Here is a 23,331-nt window from a genome sequence, read left to right on the forward strand (position 1 = left end):
CTCTTTGTAATGGGAAAAGCTGTCTTTTAAACCATTCACACTTGTATAATGTGCCAAACCCAAGTCCTATTGACATTTTCCTTTGCAAATGCACCCTGTGGTAATTATGTTTATGGAACAAAGATAAGTTTTTATCAGCAGAAGTTACAGCTTTAATAATTGTCTGCTGCTTTTCTTAGAGGCCTAGTAAGCAAAGACTTAAGCCAGGGAGTTCCAAAATGTGTACTAGAAAGCTATCTCTCAGTTAAGAAGAAATTATAATTTATAAATAGACTGTAATAAAAGTAATCTTTCTAGTTCATCTTGTAAACATTAAGTCGCAGAAGAATTGAAAGTTGTGTATTAGAAAGAGCCTCTACTAAACATAGGACTGAGATGAACCATATTGCTCTATCACCAGCTAATTCTAGATTTCCTGAGCATGTTATTCATCCTTCTGAACTTCTATTTCTTCATGCATAAAAGTTAAATTGGAATAGACTGTCACTGAGTGTCCATGTAGTTCATTGTATAAGACTGTATCTTATATGTTCCCTCTGCAGAACAATGGCCTATGTAGATACTTGTATGAGTTGTATTCATTTTTTTAAACTTGATTTTTCAGTTAGCTATTAAAACTTGGTTTAAAATATACTCTTTCAGTTATGGTAGGACTTGCTCAGTTTTCTTTCTTAGTAACTAGAGTACTAACATCCTAATGACCATCCATGTTCACCTTAAAGAGTCCAGTCATTCAAATCAGAGTCCTGAGTTTAAATACCACTCTGCTACTAATTAATTGTTCCGTTTACCATGTTTTTGCCCTAGTTTTCTTACCTGTAAAATCATGGCAATAGCAACCTCGTGGAAGTGGTTGGAGATTCAATAAGAATATGTATGTTGGGCACCTGACTCTTGCCTTACTTTTACATATCCTTAACCACTGTTTTAGTTCCCCCTTTCCAGTACCCTTTCATCCTATCTTCGCATCTTTTTTCAAATACAGGAATTTTATTGGTCAGGAAGTAGACCCAGCTCTCATTTGGCTCATCTTTACTTTAAACTCTGTTCCCACTGGGCTCCCTCACTTCTTTCTTTTTGCTCTTTAGCATTTTTTCTGTAGATAAAAGCATTGCTGCAAATGAAGCAAGCCATTTTCCATCCAGTGTTCTAGCGTTGTGGATCTTCACAGTGCTTTTTCATAGTGAAACACTTTGTTTATTTAAAAAGTATGAAAATTTCAAATCAAATGTACCATCACTCCAGCAGACTTCAACCCTTCAAATCCCTTTTAAAAGTTAGCATTGTTGACATTCTGCTGTATGTCCTTTCAGAACTTTTTTTTTTCTTTCAGAACTTTTCTATGATTTATTTTTACTTTTATAATGGTCTCTGCATACTTTGGATGTACCATTCAACTGTTCTCTTTTAATAATGTATTCTAGGGCTTTTCTTGATAGCATTGGCTCTGTATACTTTTGAAACATGTATTTTTATACTATGAGTACCTCTGATTTACTTAGTCATGTGCCTCTGTTGGAATATCAAGTCTGCTTTCCCTTTTGATATTATGGAAAATTCTGCAGTGAACCCTTTTAAAAGTTAATGTATATTTGGCAGTAGTGTGTTAAGTGTTTATAGCTACTGCAAAATCATTTTCTACAAAAGGTCCTTTTCCCAGGCAGGCCATATAATAGAAAATAGACTAAAGCAGAGCATTGTGTTAAAGCATGTGAAAAGAGGTTCTGAGTGCTTCCTTTTTGTCGTCTGTATTGATCTTTGAGAAGTTTTGGGGAAATCTGGAATTACCAGGAACCCAGCTGGAAGCACCACCCGCTAGAACAGGGGAAGTGTGTAGAGATGCAGAAGAGTTCATCTGGATGAACAGGAAGCCAGAATAGCTGCAGGTGTTGCACACATGGTATGGTTAAAATGGCTTCCAGAACCCTCTTTCAGATTTATAGTGTAAATCCTCAGTGTGGCTACATGAATCAACACGAGGTTGCTAAATCTACCTGTGTGTGTACATATTAAAGCTATAGAGCAAAGTCTTGTGCTATACTTTGCAAGTAATCTGTAAATATTAATAATATTCATGAAGTTTTAGTGTTACTTATAATATGAATTAAGGTGCCGATGGTATTGTAAATCTGTCAACTTTTAAATTTAATTGTACCTTAATCTCCCGGAATTGAATTATTATCCTGCCATTGCTAGAAACACATTTGATATAATTTTGTGTTTAGAGTTGTATAATTTTATTTGTCTCTAGTAAAGCTATCAAAAAATCTTATTTTTAATATAAGGGGAATCTACCTAAAAGAATTCACAGAATTCTTCTTTGTTCTTTCTGTATTTCTCTATTTATATATTGTTAAATACAAAGTTTTTCTGTTATTTCTATTTCCTTGTCAAAAATGATCACAGAATAATGTTATCTTTTTAGAATTTTATAACTAATCATTTTCTCATGTGCTTATCTTTATCTAGGAAGCTTTCTTTGGAAAAGATCTTCTAGATACAAGCAGACAAAACAAGCTGAGTTTAGATTATCTAGCAGAAGATGCAGCTCAACTTTCCTATAAAACAAATATGAATACAGGTTTCCTGGATCCATCCTTAGATCCACTGCTTAGTTCATCCTCAGCTCCAGCAAAACCTGGAACACAGGGTATGTAGAATAATTAACAAGTATTTACGTCCTGTGACATTTACATTCTTTGTGATTAAACCTCAGATATGCTTTTGTTTGGCTTCCTATGCATTTTGAAGATCAACTTTATTAATGTATAATTTATATTCAGTAAATGCAACTGTTTTAATCAGAAAGTTCTATAAGATTTGGCAGGTTAATTTACCTGTATATCTGCATTCAAAATCTAGAGTTGTGAAGGAGAATATTTGGTTTACACTTTGCTGAGGACAATGTAAAGGGGTATAATTTGGCTGCAGTTGGTGAGCTATAAGTACATTCTTCAATTTGGTAAGGTATACTTGTTTTAATTACATAGCCCAAAGAGATTCAAAACAGAGGCAAACCAGAAAGAAAGACTGCCACAGAAAGAAACTTGCTGGTAGACTGTGTTAATCCAGGAAAATATATTGCCCACAGTCATGGGTTACCCTCTTCTGACAGTGTGGGTCAGGTATCTGTTGTGGGAATGAGATTCTCCCATGTCTTGTAGGATATTTAATAGCATCTCTGGTCTCATGAGGTCATGACAGTCAAAAATGTCTCCAGATACTGCCTCACATAGTCAAAGCTACCTCTGTTCATGAGAATATGGCAACTATGAAGAATCAGGGAAAGAGGGAGAACTTGGTATGTTTCTGAAGTAAGGTTAATATCAGCGTGCTCTTGGAGTTCATTTGGATATGTAAGAGTTGGGATCACAGTGTTTTTCTCCCCCACTTAAGTATTATCAGTTATAAATTAATGCTTTTTCTGACAAACTTTCTTTTGCTGTTGATTTACATTTGTTTTTCTCTTAATTTTATAAATTCTTTCTGGAAAACAATTTTAAGGCAACCTTCCACTAAAAATTGGTCTTGTTATTAAGTAGTTATAGTTTTGTTGACTTAGCATTGATCTGTATGGAAATACAGCAGGTTCTCTGTAGCTGCAGTTTTCATGCCTGCGTATATTAAGGACCAATTTAAAGGAGCATCTGTGGATTTAGGTATTTGCAGGGGTACCTAGACCATGTCCCCTGCAAATACTGAGGGATCACCTGTACAGACTTTTATTTTTTGTTTGACTTATTGAAAGAATTATAAGCAATCTTACCTCTTCTTGTGTGCATATCCACATCTCGTTTACCTCATCTTGGGCAGTGAGTGGTGAATACACTTGACTAATGTCCATGTTCTTTCTTTACCCTTAATAGGTATTTAAAAAAACAAAACCAGAAAACTTTTGCTTTAAAAGTTTATATACTGTTGTTTTATCTTTATCACTATGCTGTTTAAATGATGTATAATGAATCGAATGTGAGGGTACACATGTAATCCCAGCAGCCTGAGAGGCTGAGGAGGACACAAGTTCGAGGCCAGTCTCAGCAACTTAGAGAGACCCTGTACAAAAAAAAAAAAAAAAAAAAGAAAGACTTGTGGGTCTTCAAAGGATGTTTTATACATATCATGACATGCCATTTAAAGACTTACATAGAAGTTGTTTGCACCTGTGTTTTATAAGGAAAAGGTAAAATTGGATATAGAATGTTTTTGTTTGCTTCGTGTTGCTCTGACCAAAATACCTGGCAAGAACAACTTAGAGAAGGAAAAGTTTATTTAGGGCTCACTATTTCAGTTAACTCAGTCCATGGATGGCCAGCTCCTTTGCTCTGGGTTCAAGATAAGGCAGTCCATTATGTGGGAAGGGCCCAGTGATGGGGTGGGAGGAACTGCTTAGCTCATGACTAGGTTAGGAAGCAGACAGAAGCCAGAGAGGACTTCAGGGAAGAACAACCTTTCCGGAGCTCACTCCCAGTGACCCACCTCCTTTAGTCATATCCCACCTGCCTACAGTTACCACCCAGTCAGCTCATTCAGATAGGATGGACTAATGAGGTCACAGCTCTCACAATTCAGTCATTTCATTTGACTTTCTACGTTAACACAGGAGCTTTGGGTGGACACCTCAGATCCAAGCCATGACACAGGGTATATTGTGATAGGAAAGACATTGATATGTTACTTTATTCTTTTTTCCTTTTGATTGTTTATTCCACAAAACTGTCAAAGAATAATGATTATCTAGTAAGACTAAAACTTGGATACCTAGAACAGCACCCATTTCAAAACCTAAGTATAATATTCTTTCCATTTGACCCAATCTATGCCTTTTTAATGAAAAATTAACAAATGAAAGTTTTCTTTTTTTTACTGACATCTTGTTCAGTATAGCCCATTAGATTAATTTTAATGTGTTGATAAGATATAAAAATCTTTTACTGTGAGTAGGTACAACATACTTTTTAAGCATCCTTTTAAAATCTTGTAGTTACATGTAGAATTGCATTACTTTAAGACAACAGGCAACCACTAAATGACCCCTCAAAGGATTGTCCAGACTTTCTTGCAAATGCACTGTTACCTAGATACATTATTGTAATAATTTTATTTCTTCAAAATCTTTCTGAATATTTGGGTATACAAAACTTATTTTAGCTTTCAATTTGAAAAACTATGATGTTCTTGTGTATGAATTCTGTTTGAGAAGTGTATGTTTAATGGTAACAGAACTGTGTGTGTTTCATAGTGGTATCTGATCTGGAGGATTACATATATGCCTCCCTGCTTTTTATTGTTAAGTAAAAACACACTTGAGATGGATTAAAAATTTCAGATGTTCTTTAACTGATTAGGTAGTATGATTTCTAAAGTTGGCCTAAATGAGCCAAAAAGCCTTAATTAAGCCAAAACCCCTTAGAATCCTCCTTGATTTTTTATTTTCTTGATTCCACATCCTTTCTGTCCACAGGTTTGCTTGTCTTCAAAATATATCCCAAAGCCAACATTTCTTCCTTCACTTCGCCCATCTCTGCAGTGCAACTCGACACTCTCTGAAACTGCAGCAGGTCCCAGGCTTCTCCTGTTGCAGACACTCGCCCCACTCCAGGGTGCTGTGCTCATGGCAGTCCTGGCCTTCAGTCTTCCCGCCCTCCCGCAGCTTCCCTGCACTTTAGATAAAGCCCAGTCTTCACATGATCCACAAAACTCTGCATAATCTTGCACTAGCTGCTGCTTGTTTCCTCCCACTCTTTGCCTTTATTAACTTGAGGACAGGTGTCCTCCTGGGTCAGTAGCCCCTCTCTGGCCAGGGCTGGTACAGCTGCTTTCCATGTGCTTGGCACATCTTCTCCATCTTTGCGCCCAGGACTCCTTCATTTCCTTTGGGTCTGTTCAGTCCTCTCACTGGACAGCTCTTCCCTTACTGTGGGATCCACTGCAGCATCCCTGTAGCTTATTTGGATCCTTTTTCTCATTACATGGCATCCTTTGCTTATTGTCTAGTCCCCCATGAGAAAGTGAGCCCTTCGACTGCAGGTCCTTTGCCTTAATCCCTGCCGGCTTTTTCCAGTGTTTGGGACAGTACCAGATACATAACCCATAGATTGTGTCTGTCAGTACTTAAATGGTGTTTGAATCAATGAGTGAAGAATGAGCAATCAGAAAGCAAAGCCAGAAGTAAGATGGTACCTGGCTTATGTTTTGCTAGGAATTTCAAAATAATGGATTTGCTTTTCACATTTTATTAACCTGTTTTCTTCCTAGATGTCATTTTTATAGACAACACTCTCATAGTGAATTTTTTTGGCTTTAGTTCTTACAGCATTCTATCTCACTTTTATTGCCTGTAGGTCTTTACTTTAAATTTCATTTTGTCAATACCTATCAATCACAAAACAAAAATATACTAAATTTTTAATGTTTTTGTTATTCAAAACTTGATGTCCTTTGTTATGAAAAATCACTTACTTTAGAACTAATAATGGTCACTTTTTTATCATTCTAGCACTTGCCTCAGCATCTGCTGTACTCCAGATATTAGTAAATGCATACACTGGACAAGTGAGGGCATTTTAGAGTTTAATGTCTAGGAAAACACTGAGATTTGAAAACTTGTTTCCTGGGTTTAGGTTCTGCTGATGACCCTCTGGCTGATATTTCTGAAGTCTTAAACACAGATGATGACATTCTTGGAATGATCTCAGATGACCTAGCAAAGTCGGTTGATCATTCAGGTATGTGCCAACACTGTTTGCCTGATTGCTGTCTTGACATGAGGTGTGTGTGGAGCCAGTGCAGTCTTACGCCTGCTTCCCAGTAACTAAGTGGATTTTGGTTGTTTCGTGTTTGGGCTCTGCCCAGGGACTTGGCATTTTACTTGGTCTGCCCTGGCTTTCTTGATGTAGGAGTGTAGCAGGTCCATCTGTTGCCTTTCTGTTGCACCAGGTGCAAGGCTCGGTGCCCCACAGCCTTGCTGTGTTGGGCCTCTTCATGTGTTTGCGTTTTCCCTCACTTCTCGCTCCTCTGGTAACCATCCATTTTATTTGGTTTGGGTCTTGTAGGTCTTGATTTATGCACTTTCCAGGTTGAGAACTCACCTTTTCCATTTGGTAAGAACCTGAGCAATGGATGACCGCTGACTAGAAGTAGTCTTCTCTTTGTAGTGGTTTCAGCTGAAACAGCCTGTAGGTGCATGCATACTTTAGTCGTGCTAATTCATCACTAATCCACACTTGGCTTTTCCTTTTTGTGTACAGCTAAAGCATTGTGTAACTATACTGTGCTTTGGATTACTTTCTTAGTAAATATTTTTAAATGAATGGTTTCATTCTTATTAATATGTAATTTGTAATATTACCCATATGTTTAAGTTAGTTCCTAATGCAGGATCAAATGACAGCAGACTAAATTTTTACTTTTTAAGAGTAATAATACTGAGAAAGCATGAAAAAAATACATGATAGACCACATTTACCTGTGACTGTTGCTGAAAATACTGACATGTGTGAGACAAAGGATGTTACAGTGTTATAAACATAATTTATATTTTCAGAATATGACTACAGAATATTCTAAAATAATTTATAATTAAAACTATAAAGGATAATGTTTATTAAATGTTAATAGGCAATTTAGAGCTTTTCATTAATTTATAGTAAAACTTCTCCCTTCTGTTTCACATATGAAACTACATGTGATAATTGGATGTTACATTTGATGTTTTCAAGTTAAGACAATTATTTGTATAATGACTTCTCCTAGATTCCTGACTTAATATCGGGTTTAGTTTTAGCAGAAATTATCAAGTTAAAAGCAGTTATGTTCTTTTGTTCCTTAGGACTTGTACTTACTTTGATTAAAAGACAACTTTAGGACTGGGGCTGTTGCTCAGTGATAGAGTGTTTGCCTCGCATTCACAAGGCTTGGGTTCCATCCCTAGTACTAGAGGAAAACAATAAAAGATCAGGTGGTATCTAAGTTCACAGATACATTGTACCTGATTTTTACTAATGGACTATCCAAATTGATACACGAATCCCAATTAATTCAGAACTATAGACTTCATTTATCTGTTTTAGTTGTACTGTTGTATAGGAATGTACAAAGACAGCACCGTACCTTTTGTGTGATGATCCTGAATTTACCTTTTAATTTATTTACCTTGCTCTTTTAGATATTGGTCCCATTGCTGATGATCCCTCCTCTTTGCCTCAGCCAAGTGTTGGTCAGAGTTCACGACCATTAAGCGAAGAGCAGCTAGATGGAATCCTCAGTCCTGAGCTAGACAAAATGGTCACAGATGGTAAAATATTTGCCCTACATCTAGGCTTTCTAAAAGACATCAGTAAATATGACTTTCAAAGATTTCTGCATGCTTATGATTTGACCTCTGTTTTCATAATTTCTGTATCAATTAAATGCTATTTTGTATCAATGTAATGAATTAGAAGTTGTTAATATTTCTTTTATTTATTCTAGGAGCAATTCTTGGAAAGTTATATAAAATTCCAGGTATCTGTGCTCTGAATTTTCAGTTTATAAGACTTGCATTCTCCATCTACTGGTCTTTTCATCTTATTACCGTTGTTATTTTCTCTTAGAGCTGGGAGGAAAGGATGTCGAGGACTTGTTCACTGCAGTACTTAGCCCTGTGACCGCTCAACCAGCTCCATTGCCACAGCCTCCTGCTGCACCACAGCTGTTGCCAGTGCACAATCAGGGTATGTTACAGTCTGCACAAGGATGTTCTGTGTCCCGGACACGTGTGTATATGTGTATATGCATACATAAACAAATTTTGTCCTGTTTCTTAGTGACCACAAGTACAAAGTGATAGAAAACTCACTTTTGTTGTGGCAGAAAAATACTAACTTGCGTCCCACACCCCCATCCCTGTACAAGTCTGTAAGGTGGTTAGTTTTTGGTTGGTTAGTTTTTATCCCCAGACAATAAGATATTTAAAACTCACAAATAAACTGGAATATTTAAAAATGGTTTTCAGGGATGAACTGCAAGTAATAAAAATTAAGGCAAAACTGCAATTTGTTTCTCTTGTAAAGTTAGCATACATTGAATAGTTACTGCCTTGCAGACACCATGCTGAGGGTTGCTCATGAGAAGAATTAAGCTTCAAACCCAGGACTACTGTTCTCTAAAACTATTCTTAGTATTCTTTAATGAGGTAAACACAATTGTGGAGACCATATTTCAAAATGTTATAGCCAAGTTACCCTTTAAAGAGTTTTATACAGTATAATGTTGAAAAAGAAAAAACCCTACTTTTAAGTAGCATTAAAATTTTTTTTGAAGTATTTCAGCTTCTTGTTATTTATAAATAATATGAAACCAACTTTTTTTTCTCCTTCTTTAAGATGTTTTTTCACGGATGCCACTCATGAATGGCCTTATTGGACCCAGCCCTCATCTCCCACATAGCTCTTTGCCTCCTGGAAGTGGATTGGGGTCTTTCTCTGCTATAGCACAATCCCCTTACACTGATGCCAGGTATTTAAAAGCCTTACATGCTATATGGAGACTTAATCATACTAATTTTTATTCTACCTCAATTAGTCTTTTAAATGATCATGTATGATATTGGTGTGCGTGGATTTCTCCAGAAATCATCAAACACATTACTTTTAGCTGTTTTGTGATAGATCTTAATTAGAAGTGGTCCTGGAGCTTGAAATCAGGAAGTTTTTTTTTTTTTTTCATCATGTTATTTATTTATATATTTTTATTTTTACAGACTGCATTTTGATTCATCGTACACAAATGGGGTACAACTTTGCATTTCTGTGGTTGTACATGATGTAGATTCACACCATTCATGTAATCATATATTAGAAAGTTAATTTTGTTTATGAAGTGAAGGTGTTTATTTTTTCACCAGGGATAAAAATCCAGCATTTAATCCAATAGCAAGTGATCCTAACAGCTCCTGGACACCATCAGCTGCCCCCGTGGAGGGGGAAAATGACACAATGTCGAATGCCCAGCGGAGTACACTCAAGTGGGAGAAGGAGGAAGCTCTGGGGGAGATGGCCACGGTAGCTCCAGTTCTCTACACCAACATTAATTTCCCTAATTTAAAGGAAGAATTCCCCGGTAAGTCATGGAGTGTTGCTGTCCGTTCATTCTCTGGCTCTCAAGGGCATGACCTTGAGAACTGCAGGGAAGCCCTGCACCTTCACTGCCACTCCTCTGTCCGACTGCCCAGTGTGGCCGTCTCTAGGTGCTGAGAAACATTTTCCTTTTAGTTCTATGCACTACATTCACTTGCACATTTCCCAAAATTTTGTTTCAGTTACTGAAATGGTCAGTTTTCTAGTGCCTACCAGTGCATGCACAAGTTCATGTAGTGCAATTCTAAACCAAAAATTTTCCTGAAACAGCAAGTATCATTTAATTACCTGTATTAAGTTAGCCTTCCTCAGTCTCTTCTGAGTGGTTTATATCGAAACTCACTCGGTATCCTCTTCCCTTTGTTTCCCTTCACACCTTTTTGACTTGTAGGTATCCTGGATCCATTTGAAAAATCAGAAAACATAATAATGCTGTTTTTGAAATTTTGATTAATTAAAAATTTTAAGTTAATGAATTATCAGTTATTGAATATTTGCAGGTAGTACTGTTTTATTATTTTGAGTTCATGTCCCCGGATAAACCAGGATTTAAAATTTATTAAAATTGTATCTTAAAATAATTTCCTGGCCATCTTTCAACACTTGAGCTCTTTTAAGTTACTGGAGTGCATTTAGATATAGTTTCTCACATGGAGCCCTGTGTGTTTCAGTTGGTCCCCTTCAGTACTTTATTCGAAATACAGAAATAAATCAAATATATACTACCCTATCTAACAGTATAAATCAGTGGTTTCATGCAATATCTTCATTCTTTAGCTACGTTTTATAACCACGCTTACACTTGTTGCTCGTAGATGAGCAACTATGGTTCTATTAAATCAGTTTGTGTCAGCATAAATTGCCCTTTTAGCAGAGCTAAGATTTGTTCTTCTTTTTAGTGATTTTCTTGAAAATTTTTACTTTGTGATTGAAGAGACTTGTGAAATACAGTGTTAAGGCTGTTGGTTTGTCAATTGACTTTCAGTTTCATTGGCTTTTTGGAAACTATTAATATGGAGATTTTTTTTATTGTTGTTGGTTTTTCTGGGTTTTTTGACAGTGCTGAAATGGAACCCAGGGCATTGTGCTTGCTAGGCTCACACTCCGCTACTGAGCTACATAGCTATATCTAGCCCCTTAATGTGGAGTCAAACTTTTCTATATTGATTTCACCAGTACTAGATTTTGTATATCATTGAGACACTAAATTTTATTTAAATGATTTAAAATAATTATTTTTCTATGTGCTGGTGAGATGGTTATTTATTATGATTATTTCATTTAGGGCAAAATGATAGATTTCTGTTTAGTGCAGATTATTTAGGAAACTTTTACTTTGGATTCTGACCATATCTTATATATATATATATAGTTCAGGGAAGTTATTATACTTGGTTTAAATTTGACTAGTTGGCCCCTTGAATGAAAAAACTTGCCAACTTTATAAGGCAGATTGCTGATATGGCAACCCCTTCTTTTAGATAATGTTTGTTTGACCTACTGTATGCCAGGAACTTGCTACTTTTTAAAGAACTTTAATATAGTTCTACAGAGACCCTTACTCCAGACACTGGGACCAGAAGTGTCCCAGGTTTTGTCGTGTTTGTGTACACATAATGAATTTTCTTGGGACTATCTTTGAGGTGGGACCTAAGTCTAAAATAAAATTCATTTGTTTCATCTACACCTTATATACATGGCCTAAAGGAATTTATATACTTAAGTACCCCCGAGTTCTGCCTGTGACCTGCATCACAGGAAGTCAGGTGCAGACCCATTTGTGGTGTCATGTTAGTGCCCAGTTTGGAATTTTGGACCACTTTAGATTTCTGATTTTTAGCTGGGGATGTTCATCCTGTACTGTGTCTGGAAAATGTGGTCTGAATAAGATTACCTGACAGCAGTTCATCAATATTTTTTGTTATAATACATTTTAAGTATGCCTCTGAAAACATGTGTATTCTGTTCTTGCAGACTGGACTACTCGAGTGAAGCAAATTGCTAAATTGTGGAGAAAAGCAAGCTCTCAGGAAAGAGCTCCATATGTGGTATTTATAAGATCCAAATGTTGTCTTCTTTTGGTGGGGAGGCAGTACTGGAATTGAACTTAGGGCCTCACACATGCTGGGCAAGTGCTCTACCACAGAGCTGTATCCCCAGTTCATGAGTTAAGTCTTTAAAACACAGTATTTACTCTTTTTTTTAATTTGCCTTTGCTTAATGAAAAGATCTTCCATGAATAAAATGCTTATTGGTACTTGCACAATTAACAGGCAAATTTATTTTTGTAGTGATGTCCTGATTCATTATATCTATATTAATGCAGAGCATGACAGTTTTATAGTTATTAACAGAGCAGGATGAGGAAATCAACTATTTTAGGGGCATATTTAGTTCATGTCACTTTAAAATTGTTCCATCTCTTCAGCAAAGAGTACTAAATCTGGAAATTGGATTAGTGTGCCTCAGTTTCTTCCTCAATAAGTTCTTTTGTTGTTTGTTAGGTTTACTAGGCAGTCTTTATGCATCTTGAAAGAAACATATCTAGACATCTTTAAGGAGCTTATAAAACATGGTTTTAGTCAGGAATTGGGGAATTTTTTAAGATTTGCAGTTCAGATGGTGAATTTTCTCCCACAGAGCCAAATAAGATAGTTAACTAGAATCAAATCTTTGCTTTCATTTTAAATCAATCGAAATCTATATTCTATATTATTGTTTGGAAAAATACATGATTATTTTCCTTTGGATCACCAATGAACATATTTTCAGTTATTATAATTACTTTGGATAGAGTATTTAGAGAACATATATACACATGTATGCACATGTGTTTATATGTTCAAACACACATAAAAGTGTCTATGTTTGTGATATTAGATTAGATTTTTACCTTGCATTTATTAAGGTAATGACAAAATATTTTTAATGTTTCTTACTGATTTTGTCTAATGGTGAATTTCAGATATACAAATTTTCTATTGTGAAGACTGATTTGATATTTTCCTTTTCTCTAAATTGATGGACATGTTAATTCTTTCATTTTCTAAGGATATATTAAGAGCATTAGAATAAAATATACTAGATTACACCTGGGATCTCCTAGGCCGTTTCAGATACATAGATAGAAACATCTTCAATTGATAATGAGGACATGTGCTATAAAGACAGAAGGTGGGTTAGTGTCCAGAATCTTTCTTAGGAGAAGCTAAGTTCTATAGGATGATATTCAACTATTTTCAACTACTCAACCCAACTTTTTCTTGTTTTTGTATGATAAAGTTCACTGTAGTTTTACTTTTATTCCTGAGTAACACATTGACATATACTGGAAAATAATATTTTTCTCTTTTTATCACAGCAAAAAGCCAGAGATAACAGAGCTGCTTTACGTATTAATAAAGTCCAGATGTCTAACGATTCTATGAAAAGGCAGCAGCAGCAGGACAGCGTCGATCCCAGCTCTCGCATCGATTCAGATCTTTTTAAAGATCCATTAAAGCAAAGAGAATCAGAACATGAACAGGAGTGGAAATTTAGACAGGTATGGGGTTTGGAGATTATTGCCTTTTAAAATTGCATTTTTGCTCTTTGAGAAGGGAAGTATTTACTTCTTAATAGAACATGAAAATGTGATTTAAAATAGACTTGTTTCCTTTTTTTGGTAAAATATATTTAAATTGGTTAGTGAAGTTTATTGAAATGTTACAAACAATATACTGCCCTAGGCATAAATGGGGCATACTCTAATGAATAATGATCTCTTCTTCAGGACTGTGCAATCTAATATGGATGCAATCTGGTAGCTGTTGACATCAAACAAATTAATTTCCTCTTACCTTTCCCCCCCATGATAGTTACTTTCTTTCTTACCCATGTGATTGCTTTTTCTGTCTTGTTTTTGTAGCAAATGCGTCAGAAAAGTAAGCAGCAAGCTAAGATTGAAGCCACACAGAAACTGGAACAAGTGAAAAATGAGCAGCAGCAGCAGCAGCAACAGCACCACCACCACCACCACCAACAGCAGCAGCAGCAGCAGCAGCAGCAGCAGCAGCAACAGCTTAGTTCCCAGCATCTTCTGGTGCCATCTGGGTCAGATACTCCAAGCAGTGGGGTCCAGAGTCCCTTGACACCTCAGCCTGGCAGTGGAAACATGTCTCCTGCACAGGCATTCCATAAAGACCTGTTCTCAAAACAGCTGCCTGGTGTCCCTGCCCCCACGCCTTCAGATGATGTGTTTGTCAAGCCACAAGCTCCACCCCCTCCTCCAGCCCCGAACCGGGTGCCCATTCAGGAGAGTCTTTCTCAGTCTCAGACTTCTCAACCACCTTCTCCACAAATGTTTTCTCCTGGGTCTTCTAGTTCCCGGCCACCATCTCCATCGGATCCTTATGCAAAAATGGTTGGTACCCCTAGACCCCCTCCTGGGGGCCATAGCTTTCCCAGAAGAAATTCTGTCACACCAGTGGAAAACTGTGTGCCTTTATCATCCATACCAAGGCCCATTCAGATGAGTGAGACCACAGCCACTAGGCCACCCCCGGCCAGAGACCTGTGTTCTTCCTCAACAACAATTAGTGACCCCTATGCAAAACCTCCTGACACACCTAGGCCTTTAATGACAGATCAGTATCCCAAACCTTTGGGCCCATCCCGGTCTCCTGTAGTTTCAGAACAAACTGTAAGAGGTCCTCCAGCAGGTGGAACCAGTGATCACTTTTCTAAACCCTCTCCTAGGGCAGATACATTTCAAAGACAACGGGTACCTGACCCATATGCACGACCTTTGCTCACACCTGCGCCACTTGATAGTGGTCCTGGACCTTTTAAGGCTCCACTGCACCCTCCTCCATCCTCTCAGGATTCTTATGGGTCAGTGTCCCAGTCATCAAGGCGACTGTCTGTTGACACTTACGAAAGGCCTACCTTGACACCAAGACCTGTAGATAATTTTTCTCAGAGTCAGTCAAATGACCCATATAGCCAGCCTCCCCTAACTCCACATCCAGCAGTGAATGAATCTTTTCCCCATTCTTCAAGGGCTTTTTCTCAGCCTGGAACTATATCAAGGTCAGCATCTCAGGACCTGTATTCCCAGTCCCCAGGAACTCCACGACCTGTAGATTCTTATTCCCAACCCTCAGGAACAGCTCGGTCCAGCACAGACCCTTATTCTCAACCTCCTGGAACTCCCCGGCCTACCACCATGGACCCATATAGTCAGCAACCACCAACCCCCAGGCCATCTGCACAGACAGAAGTGTTTGTTACACCTGCAGCTAATCAGAGGCACTCTGATCCATATGCTCATCCTCCTGGAACACCAAGGCCTGGAATTTCTGTTCCCTACTCTCAACCACCAGCAACACCAAGACCAAGGACTTCAGAGGGTTATACTAGGTCCTCAGGTGCAAGACCAGCCCTCATATCAAATCAGGATCCTTTCCTGCAAGCACCACAACACCGAGTGCCAGCTTTACCTGGCCCTTTGGTAAGGCCACCTGATACATGTTCCCAAACACCAAGGCCACCTGGACCTGGCCTTGCAGACTCGTTCAGCCGTGTTTCCCCATCTACTGCCCGTGATCCCTATGATCAACCTCCAATGACTCCAAGGCCTCAGTCTGACTCGTTTGGGACTGGTCAAGTTGCTCGTGATGTTTCTGACCAGTCAGGGCCTGGGTCAGAGGGGAGCTTCAGCACACCTGCAGACTCTCCCATGAGTTCCCAAGGCCAGCAGTTCTCTGGTGTCTCCCAGGTTGCTGGACCTGCACCAACTTCTGGGGGAACTGACACACAGAACACTGTAAATATGTCTCAAGCAGATGCAGAGAAACTGAGACAGGTAATCACTGCACGTTTTCAGATGTCTTAAATGTGTCATTTGTAGAAGCCATTCATTTAACCAGATAGTAGTTTCTACACAAGCATCAATTTTATTTTATTCTGTAGACTTTGTAAAATACAAAGAAGAAAAATAAAATTGGTAAAATCAACACCAATTGAATTTCAGTCTTCATGAATTTGTTAAAGAATCCTTTGATATGAAAGCTGAAAGTTTTGTGATGGCAAAGAAAAGGAGCCAAATAACTAATTTGTTTTTTATAGTTTGTCATGTTATTAAATGTAATGTGTTTTATAAACTTTGAAACATTTAGACATTTAAAATATTGCCCATAATGAAAGCATTTTGATATTCAAAGCCACTAGTTACTGGAAATCTTGGTGATTTTTGTTTCTTCTCATTTAGCGGCAGAAACTACGCGAAATCATTCTCCAGCAGCAGCAACAAAAGAAGATTGCCAGTCGACAGGAGAAGGGGCCTCAGGACACACCCGGCGTGCCTCACCCGGTGCCCCTTCCGCACTGGCAGCCAGAGAGTATCAACCAGGCTTTCGCTCGGCCTCCACCCCCTTATCCTGGGAATATTCGATCACCTATTGTCCCTCCTGTAGGACCTAGATACGCTGTTTTCCCCAAAGATCAGCGTGCACCCTATCCTCCTGATGTTCCTGGTATGGGGATGAGGCCACATGGATTTAGGTAGTACTTTTAATTTTCTGACTTAAATTGCTGTTATAAGTAACTAGACAAATGAAGTTAGTATTAACCAATAAGTTGTTACTGCTTTCTACTTCTTTCTCCTCTCTGACATAAATGAATGTTATTTTCCACAAATGAGAGGTCAGGGACTTACCCCCTTTTAGTACTCTAAATTGTTCAAGCACAGTTCCTTTGTTACTAAGTATTATCTCTAGTACTTGCAGCCATGTTGATGTAGCCCACCAATCAGCATCCTCCAAAGTATAGCTGCCACATGCAGGCAAAGGCATTTTTGATGTGACCAGTGAGGAGACTTGTCCTCTGCACATTTCTACTCTTTTCGTTTAAGGTACAAATGTTTGTGGAAAATTTCAAATTGAAAGGATATTTCTCTTTAGAAACTTTTTGTGATGAGATTGGGTTGTCAAGTTAGCAGAGGTAAACCATGTTTCGTTTTTGAAGTGGCTGGTAGGTCGAGCCAGACTAATGCCCCAGTTAAAATGAGGAAAGGGTTCTTTAAGATGTACTTTTTAGGAGGAATGTGATTTAACCTTGTACTATGTCTCTGTGTAACATTCTCACCCTTACTTTCCCATTTTTGCCTGTTGCTGTGTTTTAGACTTGTTTGTAAGTTGCCTGCAATTCTTCCTGGAGTACAATATATATATATATATATATATTTCTTTTTTTTTTTTTCCCCCTTTTCCTCTGAGGCGCCGGGGATACGAACCACGGCCCTTGTGCATGCTAGGCGGGCACTCTCCAAAACGAGCTATTTCTTCAGCTCTAGAGTACAATATAAATAATAAAAGAACCATATTATGTATCGTGAACTTGACCTTCACAGGCGGTGCCCTCCCTCCCTTCTTCGTCCTCCAGCCGTCCTGCCTCCTTTTTGCAGTCGAGTAGGTTAAGGCAGCCTACCAGTTGCCATGTTTGTGTTCTGTTGCTCTTGTACACTGATACCCAGGCTCTGTGTCGTCCACTGCCATCCAGCACCCCCAGATCAGACTCTTCCCTGAAATCTTTCTGGATGTTGGAAACAGGAATGGACTCTTACTTTTTCATTCTTATTTCTCAACGATGAATTTCCATATGCTTGGTGGCTGGCTGCTCCTGGGCTTTCATGATCTAATAGAGAGAGGTGTTCACTGTAGAGCGCTTAGCAGAACTTACTGCATATGGGGACTTACAAGTACTTTTTAAGGGTGGCAGTGGCGTTTTGCTAAGTCATTGCATTTGGCAATGGCCTTTTTTTCCCTATAGTTCAATCTAAAACTCTTTTTCTCACCCTAAATTCAACAGAATACTGAAACATTTCCTTTTTTTATTTTTAGATTTGGGTTTCCAGGAGGTAGTCATAGTACGGTATCCAGTCAGGATCGATTCCTTGTGCCTCCTTCACAAATACCAGGACCTGGAGTTCCTCCGCACCTGAGAAGATCCATGTCTGTAGAAATGCCTGGGCCTTTAAATAACTCACAGATGAATAATCCGGTTGGACTTCCTCAGCATTTTCCACCCCAAAACTTGCCAGTTCAGCAGCATAACATACTGGGCCAGGCGTTTATTGAATTGAGGCACAGGGTCCCAGACGGAAGGCCACGTCTGCCCTTCCCTGCTTCTGCCAACGTTATAGAGCCACCGTCTCATCCCAGACCTGGAAATTTCATTCCTCGCCCAGACTTCCCAGGCCCAAGACACACAGACTCCATGAGACGACTTCCCCAGGGTCTACCTCATCAGCTCCCCGTGCATCCAGATGTGGAACCAGTGGCACCACCTCAGCAGGAGCAGGGCCACCCTGCCCATCCATCCTCTGTAGTCATGAGACCTCTGGGTCATTCCTTGGGTGGTGGGTTTTCTGAGGCTCCTTTGTCAACATCTGCATCAGCTGAAAGAGCATCTGGTAATGTACAGATGGCTGGCCAGTCTTCTGATGGTCTGGAGGAAAAACTTGATTCTGATGACACTTCTGTGAAAGAACTGGATGTTAAAGACCTTGAGGGAGTTGAAGTCAAAGACTTGGATGATGAAGATCTTGAAAATTTAAATTTAGACACAGAGGATGGCAAGGGAGATGAATTGGATACTTTAGGTAATTTGGAAACTAATGATCCCAACCTGGATGACCTCTTAAGGTCAGGAGAGTTTGATATCATTGCATACACCGATCCGGAACTTGACCTGGGAGATAAGAAAAGCATGTTTAATGAGGAACTAGACCTTAATGTTCCAATTGATGATAAATTAGATAATCAGTGTGTATCTGAACCCAAAAAAAAGGAACAAGAAGACAAAGCTGTGGTTCTTTCTGATAGCCATTTGCCACTGAAAAAATCCACTGTTACCAGTGAGATAAAAACAGAAGTCCTATCTCCAAATTCCAAAGAAGAAGCCAAATGTGAAATTGAGAAAAGTGATGAGACTAAAGATGCTTTGATCCCTTCCAGCCCCCAGGCTTCTGCTCACACAGACCTGAATGATGGGGAAAAGACTCCTTTGTCTCCTTCGAATTCAGACCTGCTTGAGAAAAGAAATAATCAAGAAACTGCTGGCTCCAGTGAAAGTGTCATTCAGGGATCCGCCTCACGGCCCGCTCAAGATGTAGTGAACTCTTGTGACATAACTGGGGCAACTCCAGTTCTCTCAAGTCTGCTTGCCAATGAGAAATCTGATCCTTCAGACGTGAGGTCTTTGGGGTCTTCCCCGCCACCGCTGCCAGCCTCACCCCCCAGTCGTGTGTCAAGTTTGCCTCCTACTTTAGTGGCACCACCTGGCCCTGGTCTGGATGATGCTGTGAATTCTAATGTGACTGTGGTCTCCAGAGTGAACCATGCTTTTCCTCAGGGAGTGCAGGTAAATCCAGGATTTATTCCTGGTCAGTCATCAGTTAACCACAGTTTGGGGACAGGAAAACCTGCAAATCAGACCATGCCTCTCACAAGTCAGTCTGGTCCCAGTGGCATGTCGGGACCCCAGCAGCTCATGATTCCTCAAACATTAACCCAGCAGAGTAGAGAGAGGCCCCTCCTCCTTGAGGAGCAGCCCCTGCTTCTGCAGGATCTTCTGGATCAGGAGCGCCAAGAACAGCAGCAGCAAAGACAGATGCAAGCCATGATTCGGCAGCGGTCAGAACCATTCTTCCCTAATATTGGTAGGCATTCCCTTGTGTCTTGAAATATATTACTGTGGGCATTAGGATGATGTGCAGTGTGCTTGCAAGATTTCATTGTTGGAATTACATTTGGAATAGAGCACTGAGAATTTCTCTGTTCCTCTTGGAGCTTTAAGTAGAAAACAGTTAAAAACTTTCAGTTCCTTCCAGGTAAATCAAGAGATTTAAAACTTGGAGTTGCAATCCTTGTTCTACCTGTCATCCATTGTTGCTATATATTTTTAATTATGGAAAAATAAATTTAAGGAAATTATAGAAATAAAGCTTTTTGCTGTCCTTTTGCATACAGTAAATTCTTGGCAGTTTTTTTTTCCCATAGGCCTCTTTAACTTATCCCTATTGGTTTACTAATATTAACAACAGAAAAGAGCCATGCAGTCACATGCCTGGGTGCCCAGAGTATGGCGAATACTCAGAAGGCGCTTGCCTAAGGGGTGCTTTTCAGTGAAGACGTGCGCCCCTGTGTGTGCTACCAGTTTTGTCATGATGCTCCTTTTCTCCATTCATATAAATGCAGAAAGATATTTCTTAGTAGCCTCCCAGTACCCTTGAGGGCTGACCCTCAAGGAATTGATAGGTTTTTTTTTTAAAGATAGTTAATGATTTATTTCTTAGTATTGAAATAACTGCAGATTCTTGTTCCTGATGCCTCAGTGGCAAACCATCCTGACCAGCATTGCCGAAGTCTGGGTGAGAGGGACTTGCATTGCTGTACGTTGTTGTTGTGCTCTCGCTTAGACTCAGCAGACTTCCTGATTTAATTGCTGCAGAACTGAGTGTCAAAGTGTGCTTCAATTCTGGGTTACTGAAGGGAGATCAAATTCAGGATAAAGGTCGTTAACCAGCTCATAATTCCCTTATCTAGTATAAAAAGCTGCACTGATAAATAATTAGGTGGCATGAAAATCTATAAATTGCTTCATGTTTGTTATACTTACATGCCATATAATATACCTTGAACCAAGTACTTATGAGATAAGTAACTTTTTTATTTTTTTGGTTGTCAGTGGACCTTCACTTTATTTGTGTGTGGTGCTGAGGATTGAACCCAGTGCCTCACGCATGCTAGGCAAGCACTTTACCACTGAGCTACAACCCCAGCCTGGAGTAACTTTTAAAATATATTTTTTTCTTTAGATTTTGATGCAATCACAGATCCTATAATGAAAGCCAAAATGGTGGCTCTCAAAGGCATAAACAAAGTGATGGCACAGAGCAGCCTGGGCATGCCGCCAATGGTGATGAGCAGGTGGGTGCAGGGGTGCGTTCCGTGGGTGTCTGAACTGCACAGAGTCCACGCCAGCTCCTGGAAAGAGCATGCAGAGACCAAACTGCCTTCCAGAGGTGATCAGTGTGGTGGTGCCTCAGGACGTGGTGGGCGATAAAGAGCTGTACACACATAAATAATTTGCATTCGCTTTAGGTAGGGTAAACACAAAGTGTTGCGGGGACGGGGGCCGTTTTCTTGTTTCATTTTTAGAATTGATAATACTTAACTAAAGTTTTTCAGTTAACATGAAACATGAAAGTGGTAATTAAGGCAACTGTGAATTCAGCTCTAAAATATCATCAAACTGGTTTTGAACCAGTAAAGAAAGTCAAGAACAGATAAAGATGCTAGGACTTAGAGTGTTTGTAAGTTTTCATGCACAACAGAAAAAATGGGAATTTGTGCATTAAAGAAGACTGTAAGTGTTATTAGCATAATCATGAAAGTAGAATAAGATGACCACAAGGCAATATTTCTTAAATTCTGATCTTGGAACACCATCAGAATCATGTGGCAATTTTTTTTTTTTTTTTTTTTTTTTTTAAATGCAGGTTCCTTCGTTCAACTGCAGACCCACCGAATCAGAACGTCTAGCCATGGGCTGCATGTTTATATTTCCAGTTATTATGTAGACTGTTGTTTGAGAACCTGTCAGTACAGCAAACGGAGAATCTCAGTTTAGCCTAATAATCTTGTTGAAAACATTTTTATGAAAGGGAATGTGAATAATTATGAAATTGAATATAAAATTGTATAGATTCAGAGAAAATTGAATACTTAAGAATATAGTTCTCACTTGTGGGTAACTGGACATGGTTCACATTCTTGAGATCAAAGCAGAGGTAGTGGTTCCTAGTGACTTTCAATGCTGAGCAGCATTTATTAGCTCTGTTCTTCCATCACGAGGGTTCTTAACCTTTTTATGTCTTGAGACTTCTTGGCATTCTAGTGAAGCCTTTGGATTTCTTCTCAGAACATTTTAAATGCTTAAAACCAAAGCTCTCAGACTACAAAGGAAATGAATCATATTTGAAACATAGTCATTAAAATATAATTAAATTTGTGAACATGTGCTTAAAGCATGAACACTTTAGCAGTAAGTCTGATCACCACTGTATTTTCAGAGTAATATATGGCATTAACCTCTTAGGTATCTGCAGCATTCGATAGGAAGATAACCTGTCTCTTAGTGGTGACAGTCATGGTGCTGCTACCAGTATGGTAGCTTGATACTTAGAATCAGCATAGAAGGAAATGATCAGTTCTTTTTAATCCTTAGTTAAAACGTGAGCCTCAGAGTCAGAACTTTCAGCATCTGATGCCCGTTCAGCATCATCTTTCTGCCAGTTAGGCATGTGTTTGTGTGCTAAATGTTTAATTACTGTTCTCCTGCATGCTTCACAGAAATGGTATCATCATATGGTATGCAGATACCATATGATGGACCTTTGAGAGTAGTATGGTAGTCATATGAGGACACAGACCTCGAAGTCTGGATTGATATCATTCCAGACCAGAGCTGTAGTGGCAGGAGGGGTGGTGAGTCATTCACAGCCTGAGTCAGAAATCAAAAATGCACATTCTAAACTGAAGTACTTACCTAAAAGCTGTAGCGTTTGGAATATATTTTGAAATTGTGTTAAATGTTTATCTTGGTATGTTAGAGCACTCAGTACTCTGGGGGAAATGTTTTCTGTGGAAGGCTTATCACTATACTCTGAGTAAGGGACATTTCACTATATAGATTGGTCACTCAACAATTGTTGACTGACTTTTTCACTCATTACAGAAATGTTTGAAAATATATGAACCTTCCTAATTGAGATAAGTTTTTTATTTTAGGATATAAATAAACTACTAATTAATTTTTTATAAAAATTAGGAAAGGAAAAAATGCCCTTAGCTTAGGTAATAAAGCTGAATCTTTACTCTATTTTTGTCCCTAAGGGCTTGAATTCATTTCGTATTAGAGTCATGTAACAGAATCCAACCTCTGGAATTAGTTTAGCTGGCTTCTCCCCACAGCCTCCCTGAACCTTACTGTTACCCCAGATGCTGTGAGAGTCTCAGTTCACAGATGGTGGTGTGGAGAAGGTCTGCTGGATACACAGAAGATGGGGCTAATGAGGCCTCTGGACAGGAGACATTGCTACGACTCTCTTTTACCTGGAGGAGAAAATTGTTGGGCACCTGAAACAAGTTGAGTTTGAGAAGCTCACCATCTG

The 23,331-nt window shown here is 38.9% G+C and overlaps 1 protein-coding gene across 19 annotated transcripts in view; it reads left to right on the forward strand.

The window, feature by feature from the left end:
- Kmt2c (lysine methyltransferase 2C) overlaps nucleotides 1-23,331 on the forward strand; it is a 268,206-nt gene that overhangs the window by 211,348 nt on the left and 33,527 nt on the right. For 13 of the 19 annotated variants that reach the window (XM_047559963.1, XM_047559970.1, XM_047559969.1 and 10 more), the window contains 14 exons: nucleotides 2,470-2,650; nucleotides 6,621-6,725; nucleotides 7,053-7,100; nucleotides 8,165-8,293; nucleotides 8,470-8,502; nucleotides 8,592-8,711; nucleotides 9,363-9,495; nucleotides 9,884-10,098; nucleotides 12,090-12,163; nucleotides 13,477-13,659; nucleotides 14,023-15,960; nucleotides 16,366-16,658; nucleotides 17,996-19,815; nucleotides 20,974-21,085. In XM_047559963.1, coding sequence (XP_047415919.1) covers nucleotides 2,470-2,650; nucleotides 6,621-6,725; nucleotides 7,053-7,100; nucleotides 8,165-8,293; nucleotides 8,470-8,502; nucleotides 8,592-8,711; nucleotides 9,363-9,495; nucleotides 9,884-10,098; nucleotides 12,090-12,163; nucleotides 13,477-13,659; nucleotides 14,023-15,960; nucleotides 16,366-16,658; nucleotides 17,996-19,815; nucleotides 20,974-21,085 — 5,384 coding nt within the window. The remainder of the gene's footprint in view (nucleotides 1-2,469; nucleotides 2,651-6,620; nucleotides 6,726-7,052; nucleotides 7,101-8,164; nucleotides 8,294-8,469; nucleotides 8,503-8,591; nucleotides 8,712-9,362; nucleotides 9,496-9,883; nucleotides 10,099-12,089; nucleotides 12,164-13,476; nucleotides 13,660-14,022; nucleotides 15,961-16,365; nucleotides 16,659-17,995; nucleotides 19,816-20,973; nucleotides 21,086-23,331) is intronic. The other 6 variants (XM_047559971.1, XM_047559983.1, XM_047559976.1 and 3 more) reach the window with 3 other exon arrangements.

This window comes from Sciurus carolinensis, chromosome 8 (genome assembly GCF_902686445.1).
Source record: "Sciurus carolinensis chromosome 8, mSciCar1.2, whole genome shotgun sequence".
NCBI classification, from domain to species: domain Eukaryota; kingdom Metazoa; phylum Chordata; class Mammalia; order Rodentia; family Sciuridae; genus Sciurus; species Sciurus carolinensis.